This window comes from Arvicanthis niloticus, chromosome 29 (assembly GCF_011762505.2).
Source record: "Arvicanthis niloticus isolate mArvNil1 chromosome 29, mArvNil1.pat.X, whole genome shotgun sequence".
NCBI classification, from domain to species: Eukaryota; Metazoa; Chordata; class Mammalia; order Rodentia; family Muridae; genus Arvicanthis; species Arvicanthis niloticus.
The window spans coordinates 7,535,850-7,549,139 of record NC_133437.1 but is presented as its reverse complement, the minus strand read 5'-3'; the positions used below and the strand labels follow the sequence as shown (position 1 = coordinate 7,549,139).

At 41.6% G+C, this 13,290-nt stretch overlaps 1 protein-coding gene across 1 annotated transcript in view; it reads left to right on the top strand.

Annotated features, from left to right (window-relative positions):
• The window catches only part of Polr3g (RNA polymerase III subunit G), a 37,012-nt gene that overhangs the window by 1,516 nt on the left and 22,206 nt on the right, over positions 1–13,290 (top strand). Inside the window, exons 2-3 of the mRNA XM_076927078.1 lie at positions 9,464–9,612; positions 12,313–12,442. Of these exons, the coding sequence (XP_076783193.1) occupies positions 9,496–9,612; positions 12,313–12,442 (247 nt within the window). The 5' untranslated portion in view covers positions 9,464–9,495. The remainder of the gene's footprint in view (positions 1–9,463; positions 9,613–12,312; positions 12,443–13,290) is intronic.

Below are 13,290 nucleotides of genomic sequence, written 5' to 3'. Positions count from 1 at the left end.
GGTTTTGACAGGTTCTCTGAAGTATATTTTGCCCACTTCCCATACTTGACAGTGAGCCTCGTAAGAGCAGAGATGTTATTTTGTTCTGTATTTCCAACACAGAGAAGATGGTTTGACACAGAGGTTAGGGTTATGTCTTAATAAAGACTCCAGTGGGGGAAGACCCACCCTGGGGAGGCAGACAACCAACAGTTATCTGGTGAGAAGCAGAAGTTAAGTGTCCTAGGCTCTGAATTGAAGAGAATGACATATCAGAAGTATAAAGATTTGCCTTCTGTTAAATTGACAAGAGATGATGAATTGAGAGTGACATAAAATGTCTCCTATGTTTTAGAGGGTCACATGGGTGATGCTAAAGGCCTGAGCTAACTCGGAAGAAAGGAGAATAATAGAGAAACCACAGCTAATAGTCTTCTGTTAGATGATCAAAGGAGACAGCCAGAGTGGAATGAGTCAGGCTCTTGATTAGAGCACGTTTAGGTCATTCTTCAGGAAGATACTGTGACCTGGCTTTGGCTGTCTCCCCTGGCCTCCAGCTGTTTGAACATTTATTCATCCCCTTAGATGTCTAAGGTCTTGTATACAAGGGGATGACACATTTAAGTCACAACCATAACTCACTCACGACATTTTAGATCTAGGAAGAATTGCAGAGATGAGCTTGCCGTCTTCCAGGAGATTATGTTTTAGAGTTGGTTAGGATAGATTTGAACAATGCCCATCTTCAGATCTCTTGGAACAGATTCTGAATGGCAGCTTTGAGGCAGCATCCTGAGGTGAAATCAGCAGCGGCTGCTTTGTCGATGTTGCGTTTTCAATTTCTGATTTGGGGGCTGGAAAGATGACTTAGCAGGGAAAACCTGATGGTCCTGTAGAGGACCTGAGTTCGGTTCCTAGCAACCACACCAGGTGGCTCACTGGTAACCTCTTCTGACCTCCATTCCTCTCCACATACCCACACACATTTTATGATTTTGAAATTTAGAACTTTTTGCAGTTGCCCATTTCCCTCATTAATCTGGGATTTAAAAAGTAGGTTGTCGCCAGGCAGTGGTGATGCACGCCTTTAATCCCAGCACTTGGGAGGCAGAGGCAGGAGGATTTCTGACTTCGAGGACAGCCTGGTCTACAGAGTGAGTTCCAGGACAGCCAGAGCTATACAGAGAAACCCTGTCTCGAAAAACCAAAGGAAAGAAAGAAAGAAAGAAAGAAAGAAAGAAAGAAAGAAAGAAAGAAAGAAAGAAAGGAAGAAAGGAAGGAAGGAAGGAGTAAGTATGTTGTCAATGACTTTAGGCATGTGCTTCCAGAAGTAAAATATAAGTAGGACATTGGAAGGTCTTCCTGAGGCCTGATATACTCCTGCCTTCGATAGGGATTGACTGAGACTATCAATTGATCTTTATAACCTTTTTGCTCTTCTACAGAACGAGGAGATTTAATCTACTGTGGTTCTTAGTTTAGCCAGGACCACATAATGAGGCCTTGGAACAGGTCACTTATTGTGCATAGAGATGCCAAAATATTTGAAAGGACTGGGTGTTTCGAAGGCAGAATTAAGAATTGCGCAGTGCCTTTCCAAACTAATCAAGGCTGGTTGAGTAAATGACTCTCAGTTGAGTTGGGCCATTCTAAACAGATTTGGATAATAGGAAACGGAGAAATAAAAAACTCCTCATTCACAAAGTTTAGAAGCTGGGGCAATGTCCCATCTATTAAGGATGTTGAAGCAGAAAGATTATAAATTCAAGGCCTGCCGGTGCTGTAGAAAGGGCTCAAGTCCAGTCTGGAAAACTATCAAGTCTCTGCCTCAAGAAGTAAATATGTAAATAACTAAAAATGAGAAGGCTGAGGATAAAATCTAGTAGGGACGTTTGCCAATGTATGCGGAGCTCTAAGTTCAACCCCTCTTCTTGGAACAACACCCTGTCCCTTGAAAAAGTCTGACAGGTTGATTTAAAAAAATCAATGTATTGGGTAATACATCAGATAAAGGATTGAAGTGACTGGCACCTAGGCCTCACTTGTGAACCTTTCCTTTCATCATTTACTCTCTGTCTACAGGGGGAAAAAATGAATTAAGAACCTAAGTATTCTATGTACAGCAGCACCAGTGTCTGGGTCATCAAAGTGTAGAACGGCTTTTAGGCCAGTGTGCATAATGACCAAGGTGTCTCAAGAGCTAGTGTTTGATTTTCTGCAGGTTACATTTACTGTTTGTTACCAATATATGCCCAGTGACTGCATGGTAGAAATAGGACATTCGAGTCTGTATAGCTTATTTCTGGGATGATATTCCATTAAACAGTGTTAGCTGAGATGCTCTTATAGTGAATTTCCCAGACCATTTCCGAGGCCCAACTTCAAAGTTTATTAGGTTTGAGAACTAAGTCTTCCCCAGGACTCAATATGTTTTATACTTATATTGCCCAGTTCATTCCTCTGATTCGGCAAGTTTGGTAAGCTTCTCCTGGATGTATCTCTAATCTCTAATTAGTGACAGATCTTAAATTGGAATGTAGCACACTGGTCTTGGCTCTGCTTGTTTGGCTTCTGTGGGTGCTGAGCAGAGATGTAAGCCTCCTCACTCAGCAGATGTCTTACCTGAAAGACCCGCTTTCTGTAGACTCAGCGTGGTGGTAGAGTGACTCAGCAATTGGAATGAAGCCATTGTGATATTTTATGTCTTTTAGAGTGGACAGATGGAATGAGCTTTGAAATTAAAATGAGTTTCTCAATGGACTTTGTTTCTGAGGTAACTGGAGTATAAGAAAAATTAATCTGGAGTAGAGTTCCAATCAGCAAAATAGAAAAATTATAAAAATGTATGCATCATTCAAGTCCACAGGCTTGTAAAAAAATGTATATCACCGTTTTGTAATCTACATTGGAATAGTCCATGTAGGCAAGTAGGTGACACTGAGGAGTGTCCTGTACTAACCAACCCACAGACCATCCTGACTGTCAGCAAGAGAGAGACAAAATGTGTATCTTGTTATGATACAATGAGAAAACAGTATTTTTAAACTATCCTATTAACAGAAGTCAATCTGAAATCTGAGTTAGTGGCTAATGTACCTGTTCATTAAAAATCATGGTCAGAGGAATTCATTAAATTACTTAGGTTGTGATTTTCCAACCCAGAATTAGCTGTTGCTAATTTCGAGCTGTGCTCAGATGCATTGCTGTCTCTGGGAAGGCGTGGTTCTTGGGCCCTGCTCAGGACCAGCACATCAGAACATGAGCATTTGCGTGTGCCTTCATGTTCTAATGGTGTGAGTATCACATTACAGCTACCTAATCTTTTCCATAAGTAAATAGTGGGAAAAAAAAAAAAAAAACAGAACAGGAGACAAATAGAACAGGAGAGATGCTACAGTTAGAAGGAAGGAAATGTAAAATACATCATTCCAAATGCCATGTGAATTTTTTTGTCTATATAAAAACAAACCTATAAATTCACTTACATGGTAAGGGAGGAAGTTTGGGTGCTGATTACAAAAAGATGATAGTAAAGGGCTGTAGAGATTATACATGTGATATCATGTGGTTTACATAGTTTAAGGCGCTCACAGATTAGCAGGTTTCCCATCACACCTCATCCCTGCTGCCCATCCCCACACTCTTCAGCTCTCCCTTCTCCTCCTTCCATCTTTGCTCCACGTGTTTTCTATAAGTATTCCTCTCCTCTCCTTTAAGGCTCCCTTTACTCTTCCTCCATGGGCCCCGTTCTGGTTTCCTGACCACTAACTATACTCACTGCCACAGAAATACACATACGTGGAAAATCAGAAGCCCTCATCTGCACACACAAGGGTATACAGTATTTATCATTTCCATCCTGAGTTACCTCAATTAGTATAAGTATTTTCTAGCTCTGTAAACTTCCCTCAAATTTCATGATTTTATTTTTCATTAGGGATGAATATATTTCCATTGTGTGTATGTACTGTGTTTTTATTATCCATTCCTTGTGGATGGATGCGCTAGGCTACTGATGGACATCTGGGCTAGTTTTGTGTTCTTGCTACTGGAGACAGAATAGACAGGAATAAGCATGGATGTGCAGGTATCTCCAGCTCCATAGGAGTTTGTATCGTCCTTCGGGTGTCTGCCTCACAGGCTGTAATTGGTACATACCATAATTTTTTAAAAACTCTTTTAAGAAATTTCCACACTGATTTCCACAGTGGTTGCATGCCATTCTCTTTCACTGTTAGCTCTCGGAGACTATACATAATGAAGAGTTTTAAATAACCTGAGTCTCGGAACTGGGAGAGCCTAAAAAAGAAGGGACTGGTCATATATTGATAACTATTGGAGCTGCCTCTTCAGGTACAGGGGAGTTGATTAAACTATCTGTCCTGCTTGTGTGTGTACATAGTCGTAGAAGTCAGTGGAAGTCTGTAAAGCCCTCAAATGTCCTTTGCAATGACAGTAATGGGATTACATAATCATTTCTTAATTATTGTTGGAATGTCATGTATGCAGACATACTGGGATGAATTTATAAAATGTATAATGTTAAATTCTGTCTGAAAATGTTGTCAGTGTCAGCCCTTATCTAAGTCAAAGGCTGCGTTGCCTGAGTGCATCACAGAAGAGAAGAAACCATATTTCACCACTGTCTGGATTTTTCTATGTGTAGCTACAGCCCTAGACATATGAGACCATTAACACTGGCAGCCACCGAGCCTTCAAAAACCGTTCAGTGACTTGATAGTGCTTACCCCTACAAATGAACTCACAGGCTGTGACACACTGCGTTCTAGATGTGTGGCGGTTCACAATCACTTGACTACTACTGCTTAAAGACAAAGGTCACTGGATAGTGTGATTTCAAGCCTCAGAGATGGGCTTATGGACATACGTAGTTAAAAGCTGCGTTTTAACTAAACTACTGAGCAGGGAGACTTCCCTCAGAGCATGCACCCCAATACTCTCAGCATACACTGTGTGTTAGTAATCTAGAAAGATTTCAGATGCACAATCTGTCACATGTACCACAACGTCCTTGGGACCTTCTTAGAGCACAAACTTGAAACACCAACTGAAGCCTTCCCCTAGAGGTGTGTTCCCTCTGCCTCCGTTCCTCCTCTTCTCCCCTCCCCCCTTCCCTATTTCCTCTAGGTCAGCTCCTAGGGTTCCCATTTTCAACACTTTCCTGGATGCTGCTGCTGTAGACTGCACTGTTTGGAAACCACTGCTCCAGATTTCTAAGCTACCCAATGTTTTAATGATTGGTAGGGTTGAAACCTCTTTTTTTATGTTGGCTCCATGATGAAGGAAGCTTAGATTTCTAGGTTTTTTTTTTTTTTGTTTTGTTTTTTTTTTTTGTTTTTTGTTTTTTGTTTTTTTGTTTTTTTGAGACAGGGTTTCTCTGTATAGCCCTGGCTGTCCTGGAACTCACTCTGTAGACCAGGCTGGCCTCGAACTCAGAAATCCACCTGCCTCTGCCTCCCAAGTGCTGGGATCAAAGGCGTGCGCCACCACCGCCCTGCAATTTCTAGGTTTTTAGACCAGGCTATTATAATCAGAAAATACAAAGAAGTAATTAGCTAGCCCTTTGTTAATTTTGGAGGCTTACCCTTATCATTAACATAACAAAACCAAGAGGACTACCATTGATGGTCTTTCCATCCTGATAAGAAAACTGGTTTGAGTACAGCAGCTGTGTGAGATGCTGTGGCCCTTGCCCCTTGCTGGTGTGATTGTTAGAAAGGAGACTGCATTACACAGGTGGCAGTGAAAGTTCCTGCCCTCTTCTGTTGTTGAGAGGTCAAATCACTCCTGGGCGCTCCCCGTTAAATGGGTTAAATGCTACACGCTGTTCTGTCAGCGCTGTTCTGTCAGCAAGAGAGAGGCAGGGGTGTGCATTTTCATATTCACAGTGGAGCATGGAATTCCACCGAAAGAGCCAGCCCAGTTCTCACGCTTTAGAGCAGGGCCTCTTAAACTTCTCGTAGCCACTGACCCCTGCTTACCGGAGTATTTCATACAACCCCAGGTCTACAGGTGTGCATGGATGTGTACACATGCACACATTCAGTGGCCATCCCAAGTTGATTTTAAAACACTTAGTTGGTAAACATATATTTTTACCATTCATTAAGAGAAAAGCAAATAAGAATACTAAGAAGGTGGATGTTGTTTAAAGAGTGAAATCTTGGTAACTATTTGGCATTGCAGGATGGAAAGCATCTTGGAGTTCTGCAGGGCTTCTCCATAGTTTAATTTTTATAATCATTGGTGCTGAGAGCACTGTTTGACAGATGGGAGTTCAAGCTGCCAGAGACGTCTGAGAGCCATCTCTGAAATTGTTGGAAACTCTGTTCTAGTCCCAAGCCTAGACCTATTAAACAAGTTTTTATGAAACTTGAGTGAGCAATTTTTAAAATTAAACTTCCTAGTGATGCAATCTAGTGGGAGCTTTTTTTTTTTTTTTTTTTTTTGGAGGGGTGGATATATGATAAAGAGGAAAAACAGACGTCCTCGTAAAATACTGACAGTCTTTGTCTTCCCTTAACAGAAGTTCTGAATCTGAGCTCAGGTGTCCCAAGCACGAGCTGCTTGGGGGGGAAGGGGGAGGCGGGCTTGTACAAGCCAGGTGTAAATGTGTTTCAGGTAGTGACTGCGTGAATGGGGGTGTGTGTGTGAAAGGGGGGAGAGCCTGTCCAGTCAAGTGAGCATGATTTCCCTTCAGTTGCAAGGCTGCAGTGATACCAGGTGGGTGTTCATGACATATTACATTTATTTTTGGTTGTTTCTCATTCAGAAACCTTTTTTATTGACGTTTCTTTGTTTTTAGGGTTTTTTTTTTGGGGGGGGGGGTGTCTTTTTTGGATACTCAACAGTTCTACAACTACAACCCTATACAGGGTTACTTTAAGATGCAGGGGTTTGGCCGGGCAGTGGTGGCGCACGCCTTTAATTCCAGCACTTGGGAGGCAGAGGCAGGCGGATTTCTGAGTTCGAGGCCAGCCTGGTCTACAGAGTGAGTTCCAGGACGGCCAGGGCTACACAGAGAAACCCTGTCTCGAAAAACCAAAAAAAAAAAAAAAAAAAAAAAAAGATGCAGGGGTTTGCATGGTGGTGTACATGTCTGTACCTCAGTGCTGGGGAGTGGAGAGAAGCAGATCACTGGTGCAAACTGACCAGCTAGTCTCCAGATCACTGGTGTGTACTGACCAGCCAGCCAATCTCCAGCTCCTGGTTCCTTGACAGACCTTGTCTCAAATAGTGCAGAAGCAATCAAGCAAGGTATCCATGTTGATGTAGACTCTGCCTCTACCCGTACATCCTATACACATGCACACACTCCCACACCCATGTACACACATGCACACACTCTCACACACATGCACACACTCCCATACTCCTCCAATACCCATGTACACACATGCACACACTCTCACACACATGCACACACTCCCATATCCCCCAACACCCTTGTACACACATGCACACACTCCCACACTCCTCACACACACGTGCATACACTTACATGTTCCTCTCACACAAATGAAGGGCTTCTGTTATGTGTTGTGGTTTAAATGTGCTTTGCACAGGTAAAGTGGCACTCTTAGGAATTATGGCCTTACTAGAGGTGGTATAGCCTTGTTAGAAGACTAAGTGTGTCACTGTGAGAGTAGGCTTTGAGGCTCCTAAGCTCAATGTGGAAGAGAAATTCAGTCTCTCCTGGTTGCCTTTGGATCAAGATGTAGAACTCTCAGCTCCTTCTAGGTACCATGTCTACCTAGAGCCACGCATCCTACCATGATGAGATTATACTGAACCTCTGAAACTGTAAGCCAGCCCCAATTACATTTGTCCCTTGGTCATGGTGTCTTTTCACAGCAGTGGAAACCATAACTAAGATAGGTGTGGTGGTGCCCTCCTATGATACTAGTATCAGGATGCAGAGGCAGGAGAATCACTGTATATTCAGGGCCAACTGAAGATGTTCTGAGCTAGTCATGGCTTCACAGTGATATCCTTCTTGAAGGAAGGAAGGAAGGAAGGAAGGAAGGAAGGAAGGAAGGAAGGAAGGGAGCAGGACTCTGGGGTGTGAGTCGTCTTCCAGGCTTGTCATTCAGCACAAGTCCTGAATATTTATCATTACAGGCCTTAAAGTTGAGAGGACATGTTTACTTTCCCTTGAGTAGTCTGGAGGCTTCCTGAGCAGTTACTATAGTTACTATTATTTGACTTAGGCAGACCATTTCAGAGTTATCAATCCCTTTCATATTCTTAAAAGGACATTACAGCTCAGAGTCCTGTTTAACACTCATGTAAATAACTTGTGAGGAGTTACAGTATATGGTTACTAGTGTGCAGATTGACATAAGTAAGATTTCCTCTTCTCAGCCTGAGTTTATCTTCCCCCTTTTCTTCTTTTCCTCCTCCTTTCCCCCACTGCCCCTCCTCTTCTTTCTTCTGTATATCTGAGATTTTGTATCAAACCACAGAGATGGAGAAATCTCAAAGGAGACCAGAGTCAGCCCTCTCCTGAGGATCTGCGTAAAGGGGCTGTAGCCGTTAGACTTCATCTCTACATAGTGGAGGAATGTGAACACTTCATTAGCTTTCAGTGACACTTGTTCTTAAACACATTTCTTTTTAGCTGAAAAAAAAAAAATCATTGCTCATACAATTTATTCTAATGACAATTTCCCCTGCTTCCAGGTCCTACCAGATCTTTTCCACCCACCCAACTCCATGCCCTTTTTTTTTCTCTCTTTAAAAAACAAAAACAAGAAACACACACACACATACACACACACACACACACACACACACACACACTCCTTCACAAAAACAGAAGTTAAAATATACAAGCAAAAGACCAGTAAAACAAAACTCTGTAAAGCAATCTGAAACAAAACTTATTTTTAAAAATTTTTTTTAAAAAATGATTAAAACCATTACGTTCATTTTGTGTTGTCCAACTACTCCTGGGCATGGGGCCTGCCCAGAAATGTGGTCAATGTACCCAGTGAGACGCCATTGGAAAAAACTAAAAATGAATTTTTACTTTACAAGCAAGTGTCCACTGTATTGTGTCAGTGGCTTTTTGGTTTGGGGGGAGTGGCTGGATCTACTTGTCTTTCTTGTGGGAGGGTGGGGAAGGAGTCTGTGTCCGATTTCCTCTCTGAGTCCTGGGACCCTGTCTGGCTTGAACCTGTGCAGACTTTGTGTGTGCTACACTCTCTGAGTTCATGTGTGCACCAGTCCCGTTCTGTCTTGAAGACACTGTTTCCTTGGAGTTATCCATCCACTCTGGCTCTTAAAATCTTTCTGCCAAACTATGCATAGATCCTCTTCTACGCAGATCCTTGAACCCTGTTCAAAAGTATTTTAAATCAACCATGCTGTATGGGGGCTAGAGTCTTATATTTTGCTTTAAAATGCTTGTTTCCTTTTGTGTATGATCCAGTGACTCTTACCCACTCACCGTGTCTTTCAGCATTGGTCAAACTGCTGCTATAGCTGCTTCCGATGGCTGGCAGCAGAGGAAGAGGGCGCGCTGCCTATTCCTTTAATATTGAAGCTGTTGGGTTCAGCAAAGGGGATAAGTTACCTGACGTCGTGTTGAAGCCTCCCCCGCTGTTTCCTGTGAGTATCATGATAGCTCAGTTTTCACAGTGGTTTTTTTGTGTGTTCTGCTTTGGGCTTGAGTACATGCTATTGTCATGACATCCTTATGTCTAAGAGTAAAAGAGTATGTCACATTTACCTTGTACTCAAACATCTGGCTACTCTCAGATCCTGCCGAGACTGCTTTCTTAAAATACAGAGAACAAAACCATGTATACCTTTCTCCAAGCACGACGAGTACTGTGTGTACCAAGAAAAATTATTTGAAATCTCGTGTCTGCTACTGATGTCATTAGTATATCTAATTACCAAAATAATATTTTAAGTAGCCAAGTTAGGTTCATGATGGCCCCGGTGTAGCCAGTGATTTTCTTCATATTCTGTATTTGTAAAATTGATTTTACTCCTTACTGTTATGCCATGTTTGTCTCATCAAGTTTGTCTTTGCTGTATCCTTGTTCTAAGTCAGTTAGATTTTGTTAATTTTTCAGGCCAGAAACATTTCTCCTATTCTTGCGATTCCTTCTAAACTGAACAGTACAACAGCTGATGTTTCCTCTACATTCATTTGAAAGCGAAAGTTTCCATTTCCAGATGGGTCTATGCTGCTGCTGAAAACTGACAACCTTTCATGTTTCACGTGGAGAAGCCCATTTTTTTCCCTCTCCCTCTTGCTCCACCTCCCCCCGCCCCCACTCATATGAGGGCATCAGATCTCATGAGGGGTGGTTGTGAACCACCAGGTGGTTGCTGGGATTTGAACTTATGACCTCCGGAAGAGCAGTCAGAGCCATCTCACCAGCCTGGAGAACGCCCACTGTCGAAGGGCTCATGGCAATATAGAACCCTGGACAGAGGGAGCTTTGTTCTAGATACACACATAAAGAGATTATGCTTTTTAAAAAAAACATTTAAATAGTTTGAATTTTTTTTGAGAATTTTATACATCATTTACAGGATTTTATACATCGTTATATCATTTTCACTCTGACTCATCCCATATCCTCCTCACTCCCTCTCAAATTCATGACCTCTTCTTCTATAATTATTGTCCTTACATATTCACTCTATATGTATGGTAATAATACACACACAGCCTACTGGGTCCGTTTACTGTTGCTCATATGTATGTATTAAGGGCTGACTACTAGAAATTGGATAACCTATCAGGGGCCTTGTTCTTGACGAAAGCTGACTTTCTCTTTGTAATGATAAATTGACTATAGCTTTTTATGAAGAGCCGGGGCATTGTCTTTTGGGGTCTTTTGAGTTCCCTCATCCATGTTGGCCCTTCAGCTGCTATTATCCTTAGGCCGATCTGTTTTGACAACAATAATGTTGAGATTCCATGGATGCGACTTGTGTCATCTCTGCATGACACTGTCTTACATCATGTGTCCTTCCTAGTCCCCTGGCTCTTTTCATTTTCACTTGCTCTTCTGTGATGTCTCCTGAGGTTTAGGTGTATGCCAAGGACCAGCCTCGACATGGAGAAGGGTCTGAGAGAAGAGGTGTTTGACAGCAGTGAAACAGACGACTCGAAGTCAAATCATAGGGTACAAATCATGGGGCCTGTGTTCTGCTGGAGATGGCTCCTAGATAGCTCTCTGTAGATAGCTCTTAGCTCTGTAGTCTGCTCAAGATAGCTTTCTGCTTCAGACAGCTCCCTGCTGGAGACAGCCCCCTCATGCTGGAAGAAATTCTAAGTGCTTTCTGGTTAGCTCATGGGTTTCGTAGTGAGAAAAGATGCTAAAAAAAAAAATTATTGGATTTTCTGACCAAGTCAGAAATGCTATTAGAAAAAATTCTAAAAGTAATTGTTGGGTTTTCTGATGAAAATCAGAAAGCCAGAAAAAAAAATTCTAAAAGCTTTGTTAGATCTCAAAGCAGTTCTCTAGAACTTCTCAGGTCTTTGTTCCTGCTGGATTCTTATAACAACTTGCTCTCTTTGCATGAGTAGCTGATTGATTTTTGTCCATATCTCTGTTCAAATGTGTCTTCTCCAGGAGGCCATGCATGCTTACCCTGTGCACATTAGCCACTATGAGACCCCCATGTCACTTCTGCTCTTTTATATTTGTCCTCACAATCTGAAATTTATTGTACCTCCCTGTTTGTTTAATTGTGTGTTTCTTCCCTGGGACGTAGGTTTTGTTGTCTAGTACACGGTAGTGGCTCAAGGAAGTAGTTTTGAATGCCTTAATAGATTGAGAATCTGTCTGAGGAAATATACTGTATCTTTACTCTGCTGTATTTTTATCTGTATTCTGGGAACCCACTTTTTAATAAATATGTACCGATGGTCATATAGTCGTACCTGCACATTTATATAAATATGGGTATTATAGAATCTTTTTTCTTAACTATAAAATAAGAAATGCTTTAAGGTTAGATTATAGAAGCTCAACGTCTTTATTATTTTATTTTCTTTACAATTTTGAGACAGAGTTTTATGTTTTAGCCTGTGTTGTCTTGGAACTCACTGTGTATCCCAGGCAGGCCTTGAATTAGAAGGAGTGTTCTTGCCCCACCCACCAAATACTGGGGTTACAAGAGAACAGCATCCCCTGCCCGAGGCTCAGTAGCTTTTTTGATTATGACCGTTACTGTTCATGAAGCATGATCTTTCAATAAAAGCAACATTTTCTAGAACGTGGATAAAAGAAACAGTAAAATTCTTCATTTATTCAAATAGACTTTGTCTCTTATGTTAAATAGGATACAGATTATAAGCCAGTGCCCCTGAAAACGGGAGAAGATGAGGATTACATGCTGGCCTTGAAGCAGGAGCTGAGGGAAACAGTGAAACGATTGCCTTACTTTATTGAAACACCCGAAGAAAAACAAGGTACGTGCTAGGCTCTTCATGAGCCGGCAGCTCAGTGTTTACAGAAGAAGCAGTGTATGCTGGGATCCGTGGTCGCTGAGTGCTGGATCACGTGATTCAGTCAGCCCATCACCCAACTCGAAAAAGCATTACTTACCAGAATTGTCAAAAAGAAAAAACATTTATATTTTATATTGTATTGTTTTTCTTTTCTTTCTTTCTTTTTTCTTTCTTTTTTTTTTTTTTTTCTTTTTGGTTTTTTGAGACAGGGTTTCTCTGTGTAGCCCTGGCTGTCCTGGAACTCACTCTGTAGACCAGGCTGACCTCGAACTCAGAAATCCGCCTGCCTCTGCCTCCCAAGTGCTGGGATTAAAGGCGTGGGCCACCACCGCCCGGCTTGTCTTTTCTTTTTGCAACTTACTCATAATACTTTATGTCTTCCTTTTGTAGTGCAATAATATATTAGCCTTTTAACATTTCCTTAGTACTCTTAGAAAAACATAATTTAATGACTATGTTACTCCATTATGAGGCTAAAATATTATCACTAATTTCCTACTGTTACAATGAAGTGGTTCTTTTTCTTTAAACTATATGCGCTGCTGTGATTATTGCCATCGTACATAAGTTTTTAATGGATGCCTCTGAATTTAGGCTAAAAAAAATTTTTAAACTTTGGTTTTTTTTTTTTTTTTGTTTTATTGTTTATGTTCTGATGGTATAAAATACGTTCTTGATGCCAAAGGCGAAAGGAGGAATTATACTTGGAGAAGGCTCAGCCGTCTCAGACTAGAAATGGGAAGTGGTTTTCGAGGAAGCGAACCTGCTTGTCAGCTGAGCAGTTCTTCAGCACAATAAAACCGTATTGA